A 23,634-nucleotide genomic window follows, 5' to 3' on the forward strand; every position below is an offset into this window, starting at 1 on the left:
AAGAAAGTGCCCTCAAAGCCAGCCCTTGTAGGAGAAGTAACCCAGATCTGTAAATCCATTTCTTACATCCAGTGCTGTAGCTTTTGCTGTTTGATTTTTGGGATAAATACGTTTTTAATGCCATGCTGAAGTAAACACGCTCGCTCCAAAAGCACTACATTTAACAGCTGGGCTTTTCCTAAAGTATATTTTTTTCTCAGAGCAGTAATAATTCAATAAAACTAAGAGGTGGCTTTAACAGTTTTCCTCTCAGATGTGTGTCCTGTAATACACTGCTGCACAGGGATATCCTCAGTGTTCTTGTGAAGGCTTTTAGTGGAGAAAGATTTCTACCTCAGCAGGGAAGTAAACAGTATCAGCAGGTTCTACAGCAATACCCTAAATGGCACCTGCATTAATTTCTATATAGTCCTTACAGCACTTTTTGTCTTTGTTTTGGTTGCCACCTCCTCTCTCGTCAAACTCATCACTGTCACATTTACAGAAGGTGCGTATTACACCGCGGCATATATTCTAGTTGCATTCACTTACTGCATGTCTGTGCTGGAAAAATCATAAAAAAGGTATTTGGGAAACAAATGCTTCAAAAAACCATGATGCATCCCTGTGGAGATTGCCACCTACTTCCTATTAAGCCAAAGCAAGCCATATGTTTTAAGGGCTTTTAACCTCCTTTCTCTCTTGTACAGTTCTGCACTTGAAATGGCGCTGCTGGTTCTGCTGCCGTAGGATGTGCTTTTTGCCGGGGGGGAGGGAAGAAAGGGAGTGAGCGGAGGAAGGGATGGAGATTTTACAGTCAAAGGGGGATGCTTGCCTAATATAACCTGCAATATGAGCAACTATTTCTCTGGCTAAGTTGAGAAAGAAGCATTCACTGCAATAAGCCTGTCCACACAGGGACTCGGGCAGTCACTCAGATACCCACTGCCTCCCTGTAACAGGAGCGTTCCCCACTCCGGGTCAGACACTCATGAAAATGCAACGATCCATGTAAAAATCCCCTGAGGGAAAAGTGTATGCACCTTTCCTTCTGTGTCATCCCAAAAAGCTGGATGAGACCCAAGGGTCATCATAGGTCCGGGAAAAGCGCAGGCTGTACACTTGCAGTGACAGATTATCACTGTCACACAAGTGCTCGCACCTATTTGTTTGGAAATCACAAACCTCACTGTATTTCCCTGTCATTCTTTAAGCCTTTTGAAGCCAAAGCTACATGAAACTTTCAGCTAATAGATTTGCAATTGCTAAAAATGCCTTGAAAAGGTAAAGCCAAATATTTGGGAAAAAGGAGGTAAATTAGAGTAGCTCAAGGTATTTTTTTCTGTAATCTCAAAGAGGGGGCAAGGTGAGGGCAGCAAGTTATTTCCAACTTTCTATTCTTACAATGGAAGAAAAAAAATCAATTTATTAGTGTATTTTGCTTTAATTAATAAGAAGAACATCTACATAACTCTTTTGTCACCCTGATTTGTAATTAATATCACAATAAACCCCCACAAGTATTAAAATAATACACGTATTATGCTTTTTGGCATGTTTATTTCACATGAACATGAATATATGCATTAGCTACGATGCTAATTAGAACTTGCACTGCTGTACTGTCTGATACTTTAAAGCTTTAAACCAGACTAATGCTTAATTGTGGAAGATCAAGTAGATAATTCTTATTGTGGCTTTCTTAATCCAATGTTAATATAATCTGTAAAGAAATGTAACTACCTCTCCTCCAGTACACCACCCCAGGATTTAAGTGAACACGCGGTACTATTCAGGCAACAACTAACACAGGAAAATGATAATTTTTTTTTAAAGAAACAGTCTGAATTTTATCTTTGTGTTATAAATAAAGCAAATAATCATACTTTAAAAGTTCATTTTCTGCTGCGAGAAACATGATGAGATCCTACAGAATATTACTATAGAAATCTACAGAATGTAATAGTTCGGTATGTCACTTTAAAGGCTTCTTAAAAAAATCCTTCTGCCTCTACTGCAGCCGCAATCTTTTCTGTGCTAATCACGTAAACTCTCAAGTAAATCCCTTTGATTTCAAAGGGAGGAAGATTTCACCCTCTTTTTGTAGTAGTTTACAGGAGTTTTTCTGAAAGCCACCATAAAGAGACATTTTCTTATTTCCATATGAAAATGCATTTTCCACTTCTTTCTCAGAAACATCTCCTGTTAGATTTTCCATCTGGTTATCAGATTTATAGGACCTATGGGGACTCTTTGTCTGTATTAATCTCAAGAAACGATATTAAAATAACATTAAGGTTGCTGAGTCAAAGACTGGGAGTTTAGGAAACACCAGAATTAAGTTAAACTAATCTAATTTGGCTTCTTATGCAAAAGCCTTACGAAACAGTCTACAGTCTTATAATTACATGCTCACATCTACCCCATGCTTGCTGCAGAGCGAGGGGAACATAGGTCCTCCATCAAATAGCTGCAACAACTTGCTTTGTAAGACAAAATAGCGCATTTCTACCTTTTCTTGGCAAACAGCTACGAGGTCTTCACTGAGCTTTCCCCACAAAATTTAGCCTGAAGCTGATACCAGCATAGACGATTTTAATTGCTCAAACTTAATTTAAGAAAAACAAGCAAATGGGTAAAGCAACTCTGTCTGTAGGAATCCCTACTGTCAGTACCTGTAATAAATCTGGGGGGAAGCCGTATGCCATGACAGGAGGGCCAACAGGAGTCACGGACACTACATGGTACCAGCTGGCACCCAGGGTCCAGCCGCCGCAAGACGTGATGTTAGAGAATCCACCACAAGTGAAAACTACTTCACAAAGCACCTGGGCATTAAAGGTGTTGCTTTTTTTAAAAAAAATTAAAAAATAAAAATACAGCTGTACAGCATCGACACAGTATGTTCCATGACTATTGTGTACCATGAATTATTGTTTTGCAAGTGTAAATATTTATGGTTATTGTTCAAAGAAGGAGGCTGCCTTCTGCTCTAGTCTTTAACTTTACATTACAGTTTGCTGCTACCTACACTTAAGCTTTAGTTGGATATTCCACTTTAAATGACAACTTTTTTTTGCAGTGATTCTACCATAACATTCATTGTGATTTGTGACCAAAATTTTCATTCTAAAAAGAAATACGAAGAGGCAGAGTCAGTTTAAAGATGACCTGCAGAGGGGAAGAAAAGAAACAAATAGGGTATGCCCTTTTTTCCTCTGTTATGTATGAAAAAAGTTTGCTTTGGTTTTCAAAACTGTTTCAAAATACACAACCTCCTCTTGTTGTTTTTCACACTAGAAATGTGGGCCAGGAAAAGCCTAGAGCAGCCAGGAAAATGAGAAATTTTATCAACTCAGAAGCAGAGAGTCGAATTTAACTTCTGAAAGCGAGAATACTGAGAGCAAAAAATATTTTAGACAACTGAAGTCCTGTTCTCTTACTTAAAGGTAGGACCCCAATGTAGATAACGGAGGTATTTTTTTCCTGACCCCTAAAAAGACCCCTAAAAGCTCTGGGATTAGCTAAATCAAATATTCCCCTATGCCCAAGATAAGAAAAAATAAATGTAAGAAGGTTAAATTTCCAAACCTTTCAACAGTTTTTACACACATGAAGAAAATCATTGTCCATTTTTTCTCTTTTTTCCAAATCATATGTATAATTACTTTTTAATATTTATATTAGGCACTTCAGCCAACATACCTGAAATTACCATAATAAAACTGCTAAAAGATACATGTATACTAATATATAAATCTAACTAAGTAAATACAGAATGCATTTGTGTTGATATAAATTACCTGCTTGCCCCACGGCTGGTAAAACACCACTACAGCTCGTGGGGAAGTTCTGCTTTCCTCTTCCCTGCAATTGCTATGCAGAAGTGAGCATTTTTTACTTTCCCTGAAAAATCTAGTGTACCATAAACTACGGTCCAGAACAGTACAGATGATGTGGGCAAGAAGCATAATACAACGTGGCAGAAGCACTTCTGAAGGCTGGATTGTAATCCTCAATGTTGCATTTCTATTAAATTTCTATAGTAATACAGGATTAAATAGGGTTTTCCTTTTTTTTGTTTTTTTTAAGAATTTTGCACATCTTTATTCCTAAAACCAGCCCTGATGTATAAAGTAGCAAGGACTTTTCAAATCTATTTATTATATTTTTCTGACTTTTCTACTTTATATATTTCTGTCAGTCTGAGGAATGAAAATGAAGAAATTGTTTCACTTTGATTTCAGTTGGGTCCAAGTTAATTTTCGTCTCAGACAACCCTGTGTTATTGCATGACAGAGTATCTGAGACACAGAAACTAAAGAATTTTAGTTCAATAAATATTAATAGGATTGAAAATCCATAAAATGTACTCTCAGCTTTTATTTTTATATTGCTTTGATTTACAAACCCTAAAAATTCATCTTAATTTCATCTAGTAATAGTTTTTTAATAAACAGCATGTCTTTTCTGTATTGCCATTTTACCAATGATTTCAGCTACTACAACAGTAACTCCCAAGCACAAAGTAATCAGTAGGTTACTACAAGTCTGTCTTATAATTATTTAATCTGAATACCATTTCATTAAAATTATATAACACAATTTCTTTCTTCTTGCTTAAAAAAAAAAAAATAAAGGGAGGGAAAGAAAATCTACATCTACCTCCCAAAACTGTTAGGGACCACAGTTTTTAGCTGCTGTACTGCACTTGGAGCAGAATTTTACCGCTATAGGCACCACCATATGCACAAAGACACAGATGTATCCAAGAATGCGGAATCACATCAGCAACATATTCAATTTTAAAATTGCAAACAACTTTAATTGTGGAAACCAATAAAACATATTCCCAAAGTGGAAAATGCCTGAAAGACATTCTTTTCTTTTTCTTTTTTAAGAAAACTAAGTTTTTTAATCAATGAGATTGAGTGTTTTTTCACAAGAAAGGAGGGCAAGATCACGTCAGAATCTGGATTACATCAGACTGGCAGCAAGATAAGGTCAATTAGGGATCAGATTTTTGCTAATTCAGGTCTCTGCTTTATTACTGTGAAGAATTACAATTACTCTGATTCACTAAAAGAGAGCAAAACAATAAAGCAGTTCAACCCTGGCTACCGCAGACCATAAAATGAGTATGGATATTGAAAAGCCAGGCTTAGAGAAATACTGGCATTAATGCGGTTTTCACTGTATTCCACACAAGCTAAACCTCCTTTAAAAAATTTCTGGGCTATTAAGATAACATAGAAAACTTAAAATAAGTGCAATAATTTTGTCGCATCTGCTGCCAGAACAAATGACATGATGACTCCAAGAAAGTCATAAAAGTCATTTTAATTATCTCTTCCTTGAAGGCGGCATTGGCGCAAGCCAGACAGTCTGGATCCAAATCTGAATTTTTGCAAAGCTCAAGGTGAACCTCAGATGTGTAGTTAAGGCCTCCTCTGCCTTCAGTAAAATCAGTTATCAGGGACATCAGCTCTTCCTATAAAACTGCTAAGCACTTAACATCTGCTTGAACAGTCAGCATTTCGGGCGTGTTGCTGCATCTGTGAAGTCTCACACCAAAAGCAGCTAACAAATAATAAGCACTTGCTCTGTGGAACATCATTTCATCGGTGTCAGGTGCAAATCCAGAAGATCAAAAGGAGGTGTGGGCAGCGTTCACAGTTAGCGAAACACTGCATTCTTCCCACTTTTCCAAACTGAAAGCGTGATAGGTACGATACAGTTTGTTCTGCGGCTTCAGCGTGTTTAATGCTACAATTCAAATGTGAATCTAAGTTTCATAGGATTGTTTGCTAATTTTTTCAGCGTTGCATGAATGCCTTTCTAAATACATGCAAATATAAAGCTGTACAGGTGACACACTAAAAATATAATTGAAGCTGGTGCTTTCATAAAAGCAATTAGCAATCGCTCACGTTGCAACAGATGACAGCCTCAAGAGGATTGCTGCCCTGGCAGGGAAGTAACTGCAACTTACATTACAGTCAACTGTTCTGTTCTTCAATGCTATTTTGTTCTAACAGGCAAGCACAAGGTTGCTGATTATGCATTCATTCCCGTGTATAGCTTTTAGCTGATCTTTTTGTCCACAGGCTTAGATGCATATACTCCACACCTGTACCTTAAAATATTCCCTCTTAAAGTTAGTGAAAAGATAGTTACAGTAAATAAGCAAATAAATGCAACTGCAAGTAGAGAAGGCCAACAGCAATGTCTTTTAAGCTCAGGGTGAAAGTACACGACCATACAAATATTTGTCTTGCTCAGAATTCACACACTGACTACAATTATGCCTTTTTTTATAATAACATTTTAACTAGACTTACAGACACTTTACAATCACTTTAAACTGCCAAAGTAATGTCCAGGGGCTTTATAGTCCCTAGGAGTCATCCTTCCACTTCCAGCAAACTATGGGACAAATCCAGCTCCTGTAACAGTTAAATGGCAACGTTACCACCAGGCAAGTCTTTTAAATCCATGCCTTCCTTGAGCCACCTCTGGATAAGCCCCAGGTTCCACAACTGCTCCCCTTAGGAGCTTGCTTAAGTGAAGACCTTAAATACATGCGGATTGAGTCTCTGAATATACTCTGTGGCTCTTCAGTACAATGAACAACACTTGATCAGAAAAGAAGTGAATACATGGTCAGAAGTGACTTGGAGTAGCCCTTTGCACCGACCAGAACAAGGTGAGACAGCACCCAGACACACTGTTTTTTCTAGGCAAAAATTTGTACTGTTTTAGCCATAACGTTAAAAAAAAAAAAAAGTGTTGATTATTCTATCATATATTATGCCATTTAATATTCCATTATTTCAAGTGATCTCCATAGCAGCAGTTGTACCACATGGGACAACGGCACACTACCGTACAATGTACACTACCACACAATGCATAACACCATAACAAAGTCACTGGGAAATAACGTTAGCATCTGCAGATCTCCATAAGCTCAGTCTAGCCTATTCACCTCTGGTTACTCTGTGTTGTGTAGATACTTTTACTCTTTGTGCTCATCCTTTCATGCATCTAAAAATGCATTTTTTACCAAAAAGGTGAAAATTCTAATGGTTCTACATGAGGTTAGGGACGGAGTTCAAAAACCAGCTTCAGCGGGCATCTATCTGATGCAGCACTTTGCCATCACCCTGCTGCCTCTGGGAGGAACAGAAATACAGTGGCTACTCTCACTGGCCAAAAGCAAGCCCTGTGCTAGAGGCTGAATGTGTCATTAATTCCTCTAAAGGGGCCATTTCCCATTGTTTGCTGTGACTTTTGGGAACAGTCACTAACTGGAGCACACCAGAACTAGCCATGGTGGAGAGAGAGACCTGTTCCATCATGTCAGTCTCCATTTGAAACATCTGCTTGCCTCTGCCGCCCATTGAGTTAAATGATTATATTCAGGAGCTGAAAGAGCACCACTAAGACGCTGAGTGGTAAACGCACAAATCAGGTCAATCCTTTTGCTTTCCTTGTAATCCCTGTACGTTATTTGTTACAGGCTTTTACTGCTGCCTCTTTCTCCTCTTTGGGCACTCTGTGCAAACATCCAAGCACTCTTGCTCTCCTGCTCCTTCACATCATGTATTACGGCAATCCCTTCTTATCAAAACTCCTGTATTCTGCACTACTTTACTACATTCACTGGCTTTATATCTTCACCTCTGTTGTCTTTTCTTCACTGTAAATTCTCGACAGCAGGGAACTTGTTTTCTCCAAGTTTGTACTAAAGCCTGTAAATTTACGGCACTCTAGGAATGTTTGATAACAGCACGTAAATAATTAATAAAAGCTGCAGCAATCCTCTCTTTCTTTTTCCCTATTTGGAGGCTGTAAGGCAGCAAGACAAGTGGGAGGCAGAAAATATTTCATGAGCTAAGCTAAGACGTGATTCTCACCCCTATGGGGGGTAACTGACTGACAAATACTTGCACTTAGGAAAGATCAGGATTAAGTTGTGCAGGAATTAAAGACAAGAAGCATTGCTTCAGCTACATGAACCATAAAAGCAGCCCAGGATCATCATAAACAACCCGGCCCAAAAAAATAAACATGCGATAAAAAGAATAGGATGTTTTAATTTCAGCTCCACAATGATAGGCAGTCCCTTTCACTCTCTGTGTGTGACTTTGCAGAAGTCCATTCTTTTGTCCTAGTTTCTCCATCTTGAATGGAAAGAGAAAAATTAAAGTATATAGTGCAAACAAATAGCTCATAATTTTGTAGCCTTAAAGAAGTAGTAAATGTTTCTAAAATGAAAAAAATGGAGGTGGAAACATTAAATAAAGACAAATCAGACACAATAATACTCTGACAGTAGGAAAAAGAAAAAGGTGTCAAAAAAGGTAGAAGAGATTTGTTACTATGGGATAGGCTATGATACAAGTCAGGTACAAAATTATTTCAAGAAAATAAGAATGAAGAAAAAAAAAGAACAAAGAAAGGGGAAAGATATTTATGTATCTCAGGAAAAATTATCGAAATCTACCGAATATTCAGATCTCCTGCATCTGCCTCTAAGCTTATGTCTGTTCATCTTTTAGAGATGGGAATTTGGGCCTCATCTTGTAAAACTTGATGTGAATTTCATGATTTTCTTTTATGTGGCCACGAATTTACCTACTGAGTGCAAATGGGTACAGGTGCTTTCCACTGGAGTACAATGGAAAGGACTTTATGGATTTTTGTGCCTTCAAAATAATCAATAATGTAATCCTGATACTTATGTCAGTTTTGCTGCTAAATTTCCTAGTTTATGAAGGCAATCAAGTACTTTGGCACCAAAGAATAGTAACTGCACTCAAAGAAATTTGAACCTGAAAAGTGCAGGGACAAAACCAGAAGCCACTACGTCTAGTGCTGAATGTTTAATCAGGCAAAACATCATAAAAACACAGCAAAAAAGGGCAGTAAATTACTTGATTTTAGTGCAGTGAAGTCTTCAAAATTAGTTCTCTTTTAGAACAGAGACATAATGACTAGCTTCTGAATAGATATTGGCACAGCAGGGCACACAAAAGCCCTGATTAGCTGCTGTATGATGGAATATTCACTTAATTTTTGTTCTATTTTGGTGTGGATTTCTGACCTTTCCTCTTTGACTTTAATTGGTCAAAATCCAAACTTTTTTGAATTTGTTTAATATCAGATAACTGTTTCTAAAGTGCCAGAATGTCAGGTCACATGCTCCCAATAAAGATGGGGAAAAAGGCACTTCACAGCTTTTTCTGTTACTTTTTCAACTTCAGCTAATTCTGAAGCAAGCAACATTCGTAACAGTTGCAACATCACTTGCAATGCAACAGTTCTTGAACTAGTTTTAGGGACAGAAAAAAAAAACCCAAACCCCATGAACTATGTTATGTCAAGCCTGATTCGGATGTCCTTCACCTTCATTCAAAAAAGGGCAGGTACACTGCAATTGCAAACCAGTACTTCTATGCCAGTATTCAGTAAGAAAAGAATGTGATACAATCTTGCTCTAAATTTTAATATTAGACAAAACCATCGGAAGCTTCTTTGTTAACTCCTAAGCCAGAGATAATCCTGCAGTTTTTTCACTTCTTTGCATTTACAGTTAATAACATGGGAAAATATTTCATCATATTTCAGAGCTCTAGCTGCTGCTGTAACACTGTATGAGAGCCTCCTCGCTGATTGATTTACGTCCGCAACTCCTCTTCCAAGAGCTTCCTTCCCAAATTAAACATGCTAATGATTTTCTATGCAAAATTTAACAACCTAATAGGCTGAACAAGTCAAATGAAAATACACTAATTGTTGCCTTTGATGTATACTATTCTGCCAATTCTCTCATGAAAACAGTATATTAGCATTGGCTGGAGTGCTTACTAAAATATATATTAATACAGAAAAGCTCATATACATATATAAATACATGTTAAGAAAATGACACTGCAGGCTGTAGAAAACACAACTTCAAGGCTTAGGACTGACACGAATGGCTATTATATACTGGAAAATCATTTTCACAGGAGCCCTGAAAACAAAATACTAAAAAATTAATCACAAACCTTTACTTGAATTAGCTAGTGTTGGTTCATAACACTGGGTTTATGCAAAAAAAGTGGTCAAAACAAGATTCCACGGTCAAAATAACAAATACAGAATAAGATAAGAGAGGTCACAGAAGGTTTCCCACTTAACCCCAGAGACCTGAAATGGGCTCCCCCAAGAAACTGCACAATTGCTTTATAAAGTAAGATTTCCACATGCATGTGTTTTTTCACCTGGATTACAAGCAATAACGTGGTTTAGCTTGTGACTAGCAACACAGAGAGCGCTTTATGGTAGAAATTGGTTTATTCTGTCCTCCAGCCCAGTTCTGAGCGTGAGGGTCGGTGCCACCGCCATCTGAGCACGTGTATATAAAACAGATGCAAACAAACAACATGAGAGTATAAATATTCTCTAAGGAAATACAGTGACACAGGATTACTTTCTATTGCTTTGTCTTTAAGAGTTTGCTTATAATGATTTGATAATCTAATCTAATTGATCTCTCCAAGTACTTCTATGGCTCTAATCACTGTAGTATCTGATTAGTGGAACAGATCCATACTTTATCTCCAGATTTAATAACTAAATCTATACTTGAAATAGAGTCACACAAGTTCACCAGAGGGAGAGGGCCAGATGCTGCTTAGCCAGGGGAGGAGGGAGGGAATGGGAAAAGTCTAGTGAGGTCCAGAATGACTGGAAAGGGACATTTGGCTTTGTGTCAAATCATCCCTCTGCACCCAAGCTCCCTTTAAACAGCACATTTCTGGGGTTACAGAAGAAAAAAACATAACTAATGGGGGCAAAACCAAAAACCAGCTAGTGTCTATGGCCCGCTCTCTTTTAAACTGTCTTCTTTGCAAGCTTAAAGTAAATGAAATTATTATTATCGTTTCTTTGTTCTCTTCCAGGCTAGCACTTCATCAGCCTGAAAATTATGACATTTCCTGAATGTGTTTCAATGGCTTCTTAACCTTTCTAGTTCCTGAGTGCCCGTAAAATGTCATGCTGCTCTTAGAGATTTCAGCACTGAAGAGGTTAACACCCAAAATTGCTAATAATAACAACAGTATTCACTGAGCCAAATAATCACTCACACAGATTTTCAATCCAAAGTCACTTAAAATTCAAAAGAAACCGCTGTATTTCTTTAAGGAAGTGACAGCATTGAGAAGAATATTCATAATTCAGACAACAGGCCAAAATCTGACTTACTGCTGAGTTCATCTAATTTTAATTGAGCGATATCAAGGGCTAGCTTTTGCTCTACCTTAGGTCAAACTGCTTTGTGACATGTCATCTAACACATGCCCAGGCGCTGGAGAGGGGTGACAGCCAGACCACTTGCACAGTGCAAATACCAAGCGTGGAAGGGCTATGGAGCATTTCTGGTAAATTATTTTTTTCTTCCTCTCTCATTTGACTGCTGCTTGTTTGTTGTGCTGATACTCAGCCAAACTAGCTTGTAGTTGAGTATGTCAAAGCTCTGGGCAGAAAAACAGCAACTAATATACGTTAGCAAACTTTGGAGAGAAAAATAGTTTCTGTCACTTAAAACTGCAGGGTGGAATTGTGCACTGCCGCCTTCTCGGTCTTACTTTGCCTAAAGGGAAGGAGCCTTTTAATCCTATTTCTGTGCTTGGTTCGCACACTGCCTGGCACTGTACACCTGCTTCAACATTGTTTGTCAGGAGCCTTCTTTGCTGTCAAATCCCCTTCCTGCTTCTTTCAGCTCATCTTCTGTCTCCCAGCTCACCTCTGCAAGCCAACGTCCCTCTCACGCCTAACCACATTTCGGCAGCCATCTTTCAAAGATGTCAGGAAAGGAAACAAAACCAGCCTGTCAAAAACACATGACTCTTTCACAGTTCAAGGGGCAATGTTCTCTTTCACATGTGAACGTCGCAGAATATAATGCACACAGAAGGGGCTGCGAGGGATTTCTGCTAACAGGCCCAGATTCAGGATGGGGGACACTTTTACTGTGACCTCTTCAGCAATCATCCGTGTCTCTATAAAACTCAAGCACCCGTCTCCCATGATCTGGTATCTTAATGTGCTTTTGAACTGCAACTGCAACACTGCAAGAATTGCCAGTTAATCAAGGGTTTCATGGCACTTTAAAGAAAAGACAATCGATGCATCTTTTGTTTCTTCCTTTATGTGAGACTTCATCTATGGAGGCTTCATATAAAAGAGACTGCAGGTGCTTCGGCACTTAGGTATAGCAATTATTTTGTGTTTCAAAAGTTATTGTTTCCAGCAAAAGTAATCCATTTGTCATTAACGAACAGCTCAGTTAATGACTGAAAAGTGTAGAAAACAAACAATTCTCTTTCCACTTCCACATAGCACAGCTGTTAATTGATTCATATGGAGAGCTGCTTCGCCTGAGTTTGGCATCATAGAGAAACAGGGAAAGGACTAAAATTTTAAAATTTAGGTTTACAGCCTGATGATTTCTTGTGAAATTTCCTGAAATAAACCTGCCTCTGCAACAGCCATATACAGCAATATTTCATGGATCCAAAGTGTTACGTACATCATAGGGCACTATCATTAATGAAAGCAGTCTTGGAGTAGGTAAATATGCAAAAGCTTCTGTTTGGCTTACGAAAGTATTTTAGATCTGGCTTTCAGCAACCAAGTTCAAATTTTTAAAAAGAGTCCAAGGGTTTTTTCGGCACTTTAAAATAAATATGAAAACATATGAATCAATATCAATTTTGCAATCAAGTAAGACAAATTGTAATAGCTCTCCTTTGAGCTTTCAAATCTGTTTACGACTGTATACGTATCCACATATGCATGGAGAAATGCATGTTTCATATTCCTTTATCCCTGGGTCCATCTTGTTAAAAGCATTGCTCTGAGAATGAGGATTCTCAGAGACTAAATTCTTATTGGTTCAGCTAGATCCAGCTGGTGAATGGTATATTCTGTTTGCCTGTTCACTATGTTAATACTACTATATTAAAGACTGAAAAGCAAAGAGTAGTGTTGGCAGAAACTAAAAAAAAAAATCCCTGCCAGGTCTCTGGAAAGGAGCTTGACAACAATGGTGGTGCTCAGCATCTGGTTTAAGGGCAGCAAGTCCTTAGAAAAGCCCCACAACCGTATGAGCAAATCGGTTCTTGTGTTGGCTGCCTCAGCAAGGAACCGTGACACAAGGTGGTACAAGCCGGGAGCTCTTCTCCAGGCCACTGATGGATGGTCTTTCTTCAGCTTGGGGCATGGTAAGACATTATTGCTACCTCCAGGATCTCCTGCCTCTTGGAGCTTCGTTTCTATCCTTTTGTGGGACATTAAAATTCTGGATTAGAGCAGACCCTGCAAACCATCCTTAATCAGGCTTGAGCCAAAATGAGCTGATGTGAATTAAGCAGAAAGTTTGTCTAACCTGCCTAAATGCATCTGAAGTAACTGGGAAGAATGGGCATGAGTCATTCCCCTAACAAAACTGGGAGCAAAGACTGGAGGAGGAGCCCCAGCTGGTAGGTGGGAGGTAAGCAGCCGGGTGCAAGAGAGATGGGAGGCCCCTCCAGCTGGTTTGTACATAGCTCCAGGCTGCCCAGAGCCGCAGCCCCACGGCAGGGTGCTGTCTTTAGAAGCAACACCGAGGCGGATGTCATGGTAAGGGTGGCCGCATGGTTGCCAGTCATGCCATAGGTACACTGTTATACGCCCATCACTTAAGAACACACTGTATTAGATGTAAAAAAGCAGAATGATAAAATAAGCCTGAAAATTATGTATGCCTTTCTGCCATTTCCAATGACTTTTAAAATTAACTGAAAGGAGAGAAGAGAGATCATCTGTACACTACAGAAGGTTGACATGAAAGAGGATGAGAAATCTGTGATCCTGAGGTTTTGGTAGATTCTGGCATATGTTATCCTTGCCTGTCATTCCCCACCCACTCTGGAGGAGAGAAAGGGAGATGTTCCACAGGGTTCCTCTGTATCCACACTGCTTAGTCCACCTCCTGTGCTTGGACCATCACATGGATCTGTGCTACAAGAGGAATTTTTTTTTCTTTCCCCAACACCTGGACTTGCACTATTTGGGCATTCCAGTCTATAAGCAGATCATCAAAACTCAGCACATAATGAAAACCTCCTTATATTTAGTGGAGCTTTTTCATCACCTTGAACCAACTGTTGGATAGGTTTTTCCCTCTGTATAGAAGGCAGCTGTCTGAGTACAGACTGTGCTTGCACGTAGATCTTATTTGCTCTGGGCTGAGCATTCTAGAAAGATTCAGCAAGCTGTGCAATCTTCTTCTTATACAATGCACCTTGCCATTAAAAACCTGCAGACAGTTTTTAAGGTGTAAGAATATAGAGAACAGAAAGTAAAGACAGAAAGGCAATAGAGACAAATCCTTTTCCATGAGCTCTGTGGAATCTTTTCTCAAAATAACTTTGGAGGGGTTTTACTGCCAGTTCATAATGTAGATGAATCACTTCTGATATTTCTGATAAAACAATATTCAAAACTTCAAAATCACTTCCAATTCATTTATGCCACCATTTAATTAGGGCTTCTGCAACATGTTACAAGGACGTCATTATCCCCTATAATTGTATAATAATTACAATTTTTAATGAAATAATTGCAAGTACACTAGATGTGTAGATATAATTATGGTAATTACATAAATACCTGATTTTCAGCTAATAATTAAAGAAGGCCTTTACAAAAAGGGTGAAATTTAACAACTGGAAGCTTTCCAGAAAACAAATACAAATAATAAGTGACTGTCTCTCTCCTACAGATTTTGCCTTACTAGATTATCTCTCTCTATATATACTATATATATGATTTTCCACACATTAGAGAATAATATAAAGATTAAATTATATAAACAAATATTAAATCGTACTGAGAGACCTCAGTACTTCACCCTTGCAGGGCCTGATCCAAAGCCACTGACATGGATATAGCCGAAACCTAATCATCCTATGTGATAAGTCAGCATCTCACAAGACATTGAATTGTAAATGACCATCAATAGAAAGACGACGCGAACAGCACCCACAGCAGCATACAAACTGTATTCTGATTCCTCTGCAACATAAAGAGGCAGATCCTGGACCACCATAAAATACCTGGGAAAAGGTCCATGTGCGGAGGAGCCCCTGACAGCTGCTGTGGGACTGCAAGCCTTCCTTTAGGGCACAGCACTCCAGCACAGCTGCTGCTAAAGTTTACTCCTCATACTGGCTACGACCTTCTCCCAAAATGTGTCTTTTTGGTCAAATATACCGGTTATACCCTGCTAATACAGAAACCCTGCAGAAGACTTATTCTCCCTCCGTCCCCCATTGGTGGACAGACCTTTGCAAGGCAATGGTATTTCAGTAAAGGAACTTCTTCCAGAGCTTTATCAGCTGAAGACCCAGAAATTCTTCAGCCAGACAGTTTTCCTTCTCTTCAAACGCATTCCTAAGACTAAACGTACTGTGCATTTGCTGTACTATTAGTATGAATAGGAAAGGCAAAAGCCCCTCTCAATAAAAAGCATATGGAAAACTCTACAGGGCAGATTCTGATTACTGCTTTTATAGCATAAAGGGATATTAAAAGAATTCCCACAGCAGAGGAATTAGCAATGTGATTTACTGTTGCTGCTGAAGTGTTTCAAAACACTTTGGCAAAACTCTGGAAGGGAAAATCAGCTACAGCACCTGCCCTATGCCTTTTCCATATGTCCTGCAATCTCTGCATTCACTTAGAGCAGCCCCGAGGTGGCTCTGGTCCGGGCAATGTGTTAAATAGGTGCAACGTGGCTTAAAGTCAGCCTTGTCCCACTTCCTTTAGCCTTGTGTTGTGCAGTGCTGCTTCTTCTTAGGATAAAACTTCATTATTACAAGCATGAGAAAGTAAAATAAGAGATATTAATATTAAAACTAAAGGAAATAGTTTGATATCCCAGAAACAAATCTCATTTATGTTAAGCTCATTAAAGCTGTTGGGTTCTGAATGCAGAGCATAATTAATAATACTATACATATCAAAGTAAAGAAGACATGTAAATTTGACAACATAAAGTAAGTAAAAATGAAGAGGGCTAAGGAATTATAAGTGAAAAGAATTTGAAAAAATAATTGAAATTATACTGGAGCAATATTCAAGTCATAAGCAGATTATTAACATTATAATTGAGATGATCCTTAAGAATGGTTTGACACATGTAAGCATCATGTTTCAAGCTTCAAAAAAATATGCAAAGAATACTTAAAAATACTTGTCTGCATGTGTATTATATGGAAACAAAGAAATGAAGAGCATGAACACAGAGAAAAGCAAAAGAATAATAATACAGCACAGGGAAAAAATGACAAAAAAGCAAGCAGAAAATAATAGTTATCCAAAAGTCATATTAGTTACTCAAATATTCCTTCTGAAAATGTGCAAATATACTTATGTAGCTACTTTTCATAACATTTGTCCATTCTGGCTTTAAATGATAAATCAGAAACTAGCAGATTGAAAGGAAAACCATCTCACAGTTGTTTACCGAGTACAGCTTGTCCAACCCGAGAAAGGCCAGGGGAAGAAGCACAAACCAGTTTTATCCGACTTAGTATTATCAGGGTAACGGTACTATTTTAGAGCCTGTGTGTGGGAGGATGCAGAAAACGAAAAGCAAGCAGTAAAATAATGGACAAGTAATGGAATTAGATCAGAATTTAAGACCTGTTAGAGCTATAAGCACTGTCAAGGTATATGAACAAAGCAATGACAGCATGACGACTGTGTGGCCAGCAGCAGCTCAGAGCCTGAACAACCAGACATTTACAGAGGACTTTGACCAGTGTTGATGGCATTTAAGATGACTGGAATATTAAAATGCAGTCTGCAAAGTCTTCTATTGTCAAGCAGTGGCTCACCCAGAAAGAGGACTGTAGAAAGTACATCAGAGTTTAAGCATTCTATTTTATTTCAAATATGACATAAACCTACTGCACATCTTTGAAAAATGCTGCTAACTGACACTAACAGCTTTAGATTGTGAAAGGATGAAAAGGTCTGTACAAGACAGTGTTTGCTTCATTATCTTCTTCCATGTATTACTAGTATAATAGGGAACGCTGCAGTGGTATCCAACGAATGAAAAACAAGAATACAGTGCTTCAAAAAGGAATAGAAAAAGAGAACAGTCTTGGTGTCTTAGTGCATAAGGATTATGGGCTACATTTGTGCATGTTGATACCACAGGGAGGAATTTTGGCCTCACGAGGCCAGAATGAGGATGAAGGCTCTTCAGCCAGGAGCCGGCAAGGGTGATTGGGGGCAAAACTTCAAATGTGTGCAGGCCACTACTGACACAAATATACTTCAGGCAAATAATTCATTATGAATTTTCAAAGTGGCCTAATGAAGATCTATACCCTTTGTAACAACTGATATACACTAAAACATGCACTAAGGTAGCACTGTGGGCTTTGACACTCACTCTCAAGTCATGATGAGCCCTGGTAATAGTCTGCAAATGCATCTTCTTAGCCTACTGGCAATGCAACGTATTTTGACACAGCTCCGTCTACAGCGATGGAGGCTCACGCCTCAGATTTCGTACTTTTCATTTACATGGAGAAAGAATACTTCAGTCATTTTTTACAATATACCATTTACAAGTCCATTACTTTGATATTATTTTCTACATTACATATTTAGAAAAAAAGAATCTGATAATCAATTGATAAATTTTGCCAGTGGAAATACACATTTTAACAGGTCTCAGCTTGTCCTTTTCTGGTTGATTTGAGAGCTGAAACAGATATACAGAAAGAAGTTCATTTAATGAAGTCCATAGGAACTGCACATGTTGCATTAATTCCTCTTTTCCAAAAATATGATGATAAGTAAATAGTTCTAGGATAGTTAAATGGAGTATTGGAACAAACACCAAACAGAAACACAGGGTAACATTTTCATTCTTCTTTTGATTGTTGCTTAGATTTGTAAAAAAAATTCATATTGCTAAGCCTAAAAGCCTTAAAGTTATGAGTGCCATTTAGGAATCAGGACTGGTGTGACATATTCTCTACTGAAAACAATGAATGATCAAAGCAGGATGAGATTATAGCACTGTGATTTGTGTTTCATTTCCAATAATGTATTTGTATGTATGTGTATATGCTCCTATGCATCCATAGTAACCACAGCCATAACCCAGAAAGTATGGTGTTGGGAGCTTTGCTCTGAAAATCAAGTAGCCCATTAGGAGGCATAAATATTAATAGAGCTGTCTAATCCTACACTCTCAAATGAGGTAGTTCAGATCATGATTCTTTGCATTTAAAATTTATTCACTCCACCAACTAGAATAAGAAACAGAATCCACATGTGAAGAAGTCACTGACGTTGGGCGGTCTCTTAGCCACTGATAATTCCTAAACATAAAAGTAAGGATCAAGTTATTTCTTCCCTTATTCTTCTCCCAGTTCTCCTACAAATACTAATGTATTCAAAACTGCATGTGCCTAGTTCCATGACATTGCGTAGGTATCATATTCTCTACAAAAACTCCACTTCCACATTTTCACATTCAGATATCTTCAGGCAATATGAAGGCTTTAGTGCAGGTTCATAAGAAAGAGCGCACTGTCATCCCAAGTGCAGAACACACAATACCTGGGGTTTCTTTTAGTGGTCATATTAGCAATCATTTTCAAATTTTCTTTATGTAGTTGTCATTAAAGTAGGAAATTCATGGTGCAAACTGTTGCAACGCAAAGAAATAAATATGAAGTATTAAAAAAAACACAAGCATGCAGCTAAAGCAGGATATACAGTCCTCCTAAGAGATAAGTTACCCTGTCATTCTGGATCAAAAGTAAAATACTTGTGCTTTGACTATAAAGTAAAGTAGAGACCTGAAATACCAAACAGAGTGCAAAACTGTTCAGGTATTCCCTAGAAATGATGCAAAACTTTGTCAGGAAATTCAGGAAATACCACATAATCAACAGCATAATTAATATCGGCCAGTAAAATGGCATTACCTACAATATAACCTAGGTTCTACTAAAATTTAGAATTATGGAGGCTAGCCTCTAAAAAAACAACATAAAATTAATTAGATGCTTTTATAAAGTTTTTCTAAAAGCAGCCCTAGCAAACACAGAGATTTCTGCTTGTATGCATACCCATAGTGGAACTAGTAACCTCTGACCTTCACGTACCTGAAGCAAAAGACACAAAACCAGATGATCTTTATCTATTGAATCAGTAAAATGAAGATGAAGTATGCTGAAATATAGGCATCCATATTTAGCAAAAAGCGTGCTATAGTGCCTCATTCCTTTTCACCCAGCTCCAGCCTATCCTTTTGTAGTCTCTGCAGTGAGCACATCCAAATCCCACCAACAGGTGCTAATGGTTACAGTGCTCATTATAATCTCTAGCATGACTCATGGATAGAATTCCTTTCATTTCTGCATCTGTCTTCATCAGAAAATTTTGAATTTTTGAATTTTCTCATGTCCCTCAGCTGACAATTAAATATAGATACTAATTTATTTATCTAATTTGATCTATTTCATGTAATAAGAAAGATTCAAACAATATATATACTAGCATATGGTTGTTGGTTCAGTCACTTTATATATCCTTTATTAATTAAAAAGATGGTGTAAAAGTCTGCCTCTATTTTCATGTTTTCTCTTTTCAGTAATTTTCATCACTAAATATAATGAAATTACCGCAACCTAAAAATCCAGCAAAAGAGAGCATATTGGGCCTTTCTTCTGTGTCATACAAAACCAATGCTATTTCCAAGCAGCTATTGCTACTAAGATGCTCTGACTCTATTGCAACTTTGTTCTACAACACGATTCCGTTTACTACTAGGTATGGGGGCAATCCAAGCCAAGGATAATCTTAGGTTATATACAGGTGAGTAGAGCATGAGTTACTCGGAGAACAGAGATTGCGACAGCTATGCCAACTGCCCAGGCTGAAGGTATTCAGTTCTCTGCACTTATCAACGGGAAAAGGTAGGCTTCTGCTGCTTTTTATTGTGCTGTGTGCGTAAGGAATTTAACTGGAAAGGTACCTACTGAATTTCAAATAACTCTCTCTTTATTCTCCTTCAGGCTCACAGGACAATAAACATGACTTTCTCAACTACTGGGCTCTCCCTCCCTTTATTTTTGCTATTTTTCTGATTATTTTTTTAATATTCTCTCATAGGAAAAGATGCTTTCTGAGAACAATGATGGAGGTCTGCATCTTTATTTATGACTTTGTGAATCAGTGTCTGGGTGATAGGAAGTGAAAGTTGCTCAGCTAATTACGTACGCTTGATGAACTGCGTAATAACTGCTGCAGCACTGCACATTAATTGAATGCATATAAATGACAGCAGTTATTCTAACTTGAATGATGTGCGAAGAAGTGACGCTGCTCACAGTACTCTGATTATATTTGTTTCCAACTTTGGGAATCCAGCTTAAACAATTGTATTTTTACAGCACTGAGCAAAAATTCCCTAATAGAAAACATTAGAAGTTGCCACAAAGCCCGACACTTTAAAAACAAATTGCCTTAAGTCAATTAAAATGGATTTAGACATCTAAAAAAGCATACACTGAGCAACTACAATTAACAATTAATAATTAACAACTAGCTATGACTAACATCAGTAGGAGCTGTAAAAGCAAAAACGTCAGAAAATAAGGCCTAGATGCCTAGATATCGCCTTAAAAACCCAATACAGAGTTTACAGAGTTGAACAAAGTTCAACTCTGAACAATTTCCCGCTATAACACTTTCCTAAAATGTATTTGTTCTGGAATAACAGGGACATATAGCAACTGATATAAAAAATATGGATTACAGCTAATAGGCAACCGCATATGTCCACACTACTTTTTGTTTACCCTAAAAATTATTCTAGATTCCAATGTAGTCCAGCTATTAACACATTATTTTAAAGAAAACAATAAAGAAAAATAATTTTATATAAACCAAATGTGTAAAATAGTACAAAATTAGTACTTTAAAGTAGTTCCAAATACCTACTTTAAATCAGTACCAAAATAGAGCTTCTATATCACACATCAATTGCTTCAGGAATTTGCAAATGTTCACAAGGAAATCTGCAGATTCTCCCATGCTATCTAACACAAAAAGGGCAGAAGCCAAGTTTCCAAAGCTTCCAAAAGCAGCCTAGTTTCCAAAGTACCATGTCACAATATTTTAACTTTTCCCTACGCCCCTCTTAAGAGATTTTCGGCTTTACAAAGAGAGCTGTAGTCACATAATAAAGGAAATCAACGCTCGCTTTTAGAAGCGTGTAAACGAGAAAAAGAGTTTCACATCTACATTTCAAGAAAGTTAACACTGTTCCAAGAAAATAGACTGTATCTCGTAGAAAGTCAATGCAGATTTTCAGCCTTGCTTTGCTATAATACATCACAGCCATTATGCTATACCACTGGAATACAGAGCTGTGGAGCCGTGCCAGCAACTTCAATGGCAATAGCACCAGGCCCCAGGCATACGAGCTACCTCCTGTGCATGCATATACAACATACTGAATCTACGTACGAGTGACAGACACTCCTCCAAACCACGAGGCCAAGACAAGAGGGGCTGCCAACAAGGTCAGAATGAGATAGTGCAAGAGCGATGATCAGGTGCAACTGACTTCAGGCTTTACAAATGTTATCTTCTCATCTGCTTCACAGGGTCCTCTCTTTAAATACCTTTCTGGCTTCATTAGGACAAGACAGTCCCTAACAGTTCACTTCACGGCATCAGCAAACCAGCCTCTTTCAGCTGTATTATTCGTTCTTCCTTTGCAAGGTTTCAATCTTTCCCCCATATTTATTTTTTTTTTGTCCACTTTATACATACCTCCTTTTCTACAAATTTTCTTGCCGGGTTTTCTGGCACATTCCTTGGATATTCTTTTGACTGAAAAATGAATAGAAGACTAGAAAATAACATGGAGCTCCATCACAGACAGTAGGAGCATGCAACACCACTATCTAACTTAAATATGACCTGCTTTATTAGGTGCGGAAGATTCTCAACTCGTTGTGCCTGCACATGCAATGGATAAGATGTTGATGCATCTTCCCAGAAGTCAGTGGGTGGCAATGAGAATTAGGCACCAACTTTGACCTAAAAATACACGTGCTGTGGAAGAAAAACAATGAGTGTAGACAGAAAGGAAAAAAAAAAAAAAAAAAAGAGAAACAAAACCCAAGGACAGATGCATACACAGAAAAGCAGCATGCATACATGTAATATGCTGGCATGCAAACAAAGAAAGCCATGCGTGCTACCAGTACACGTGAATTAATATTGTTAGAACGTAGAACAGGAAAATAAAAAGATCTCCCTGTTTCGCCTGCTATTAACTCACCATCCTCGGTTGGGACATAGATATTTAAATAGAGGCAGTCTTCATTCTGATCTTGTACATAGGTGGAAACTACATCCAAGTTATTAGTAAACCACACGGGAAGCATCACTTCAGGCAACCTGCCTTCTATAATGTTCTGGGGACACACTGGAGCAAACTGAGTAGTATTTTTGATATCTGCCCAGGGAGACGGAGGCTCAGGAGGTTGAAAGCGGCGCTCCCCTGTTGGAGGGGCAGCATACGGAACCCCAAGAAACTGAATAACGGGCCCCAAAATTTCATTATTAAGTTCCTTCTTAATCCCTCTTATCTTGCCAAAGTTGGTGGTCACCACTGGGTTGGTATCATCCAATTTTTGGGAGGACACAGCTGTAGCGTGAAGCAAAAATCCAAGTATACAAAAAGCGAAAGTGGCATTCAATCCCATGTGTAACAGGCGGACTATCATCGCTCTCCATACACAGTTCAGCCACATGGATCTTGGAAAGGCCATGGTCCCACATTAGTTGTGTAACTACAGTGAAGCAATCTGATTTGTATCCACGGGTGTAAAAACAGAGCAACCGAAGGAAACAGATCAAGTTTCCTAAATAGGTGCCTGTCAGAAAAATCTCAAAAGGCTTTTCACGCGGTAAGTATCTTCCATTGATTTCACACTTATTGGAGCTGCATCTTCACTCAGCACTATTTATCAGACTACATCCTATTGACAATTCTGTTTTCCATAGCAGCAATATGAAGAGAGCAGCCATTTACTGCAGAATCCCCTCTTATAAATCAAATCCAGTTAGCCGCAGGTCTATATCCTGGAGAAAATGAAAATAAATCATTAGTATGAAAGAGCTAATATGGGCAGAGTGATAACTAGATGTTTCACAAGTTATTTACATACATTAATATTTGCTAGAGTCATGTAAGTAAAACTGCAGTAGTTTATGGGTCCATGAAATGGCGGGTGAAACACTGATTACTGGATTATCTATAGTGTCACCTGTTGAATTTATAGATATTTTTCAGAAGAAACAGGACTCATAGAAAACACATTTTAAAAAATCACCTTTTTAAGAATAAGCAAGTTGCTGCCAGGTTACATTACATAAGTGTTTATGTTAATATTTTATTTAACTTAATCAGCTCATAATCAATGTTCACCTTGTTTGCACAAGCTGATTTATCAAAATGAACGTAATTATTTCTTAAAGCAGAAGATAGTGAAATTAAGAGAGACA

At 38.1% G+C, this 23,634-nt stretch overlaps 1 protein-coding gene across 1 annotated transcript; it reads right to left on the reverse strand.

Moving 5' to 3' along the window:
- Positions 1–22,405: 22,405 nt before the first annotated feature.
- LOC104164283 (neuroligin-1-like) lies at positions 22,406–23,206 on the reverse strand (the record flags this gene model as incomplete). The annotated part of the gene is made up of 1 exon (XM_009703565.1): positions 22,406–23,206. A coding segment is annotated over exon 1 (493 nt), but the record flags the coding sequence as incomplete, so codon positions are not given.
- Between the last annotated feature and the right edge of the window lie 428 nt (positions 23,207–23,634).

This window comes from Cariama cristata, unplaced genomic scaffold (genome assembly GCF_000690535.1).
Source record: "Cariama cristata isolate BGI_N322 unplaced genomic scaffold, ASM69053v1 scaffold23067, whole genome shotgun sequence".
Classification (NCBI taxonomy): domain Eukaryota; kingdom Metazoa; phylum Chordata; class Aves; order Cariamiformes; family Cariamidae; genus Cariama; species Cariama cristata.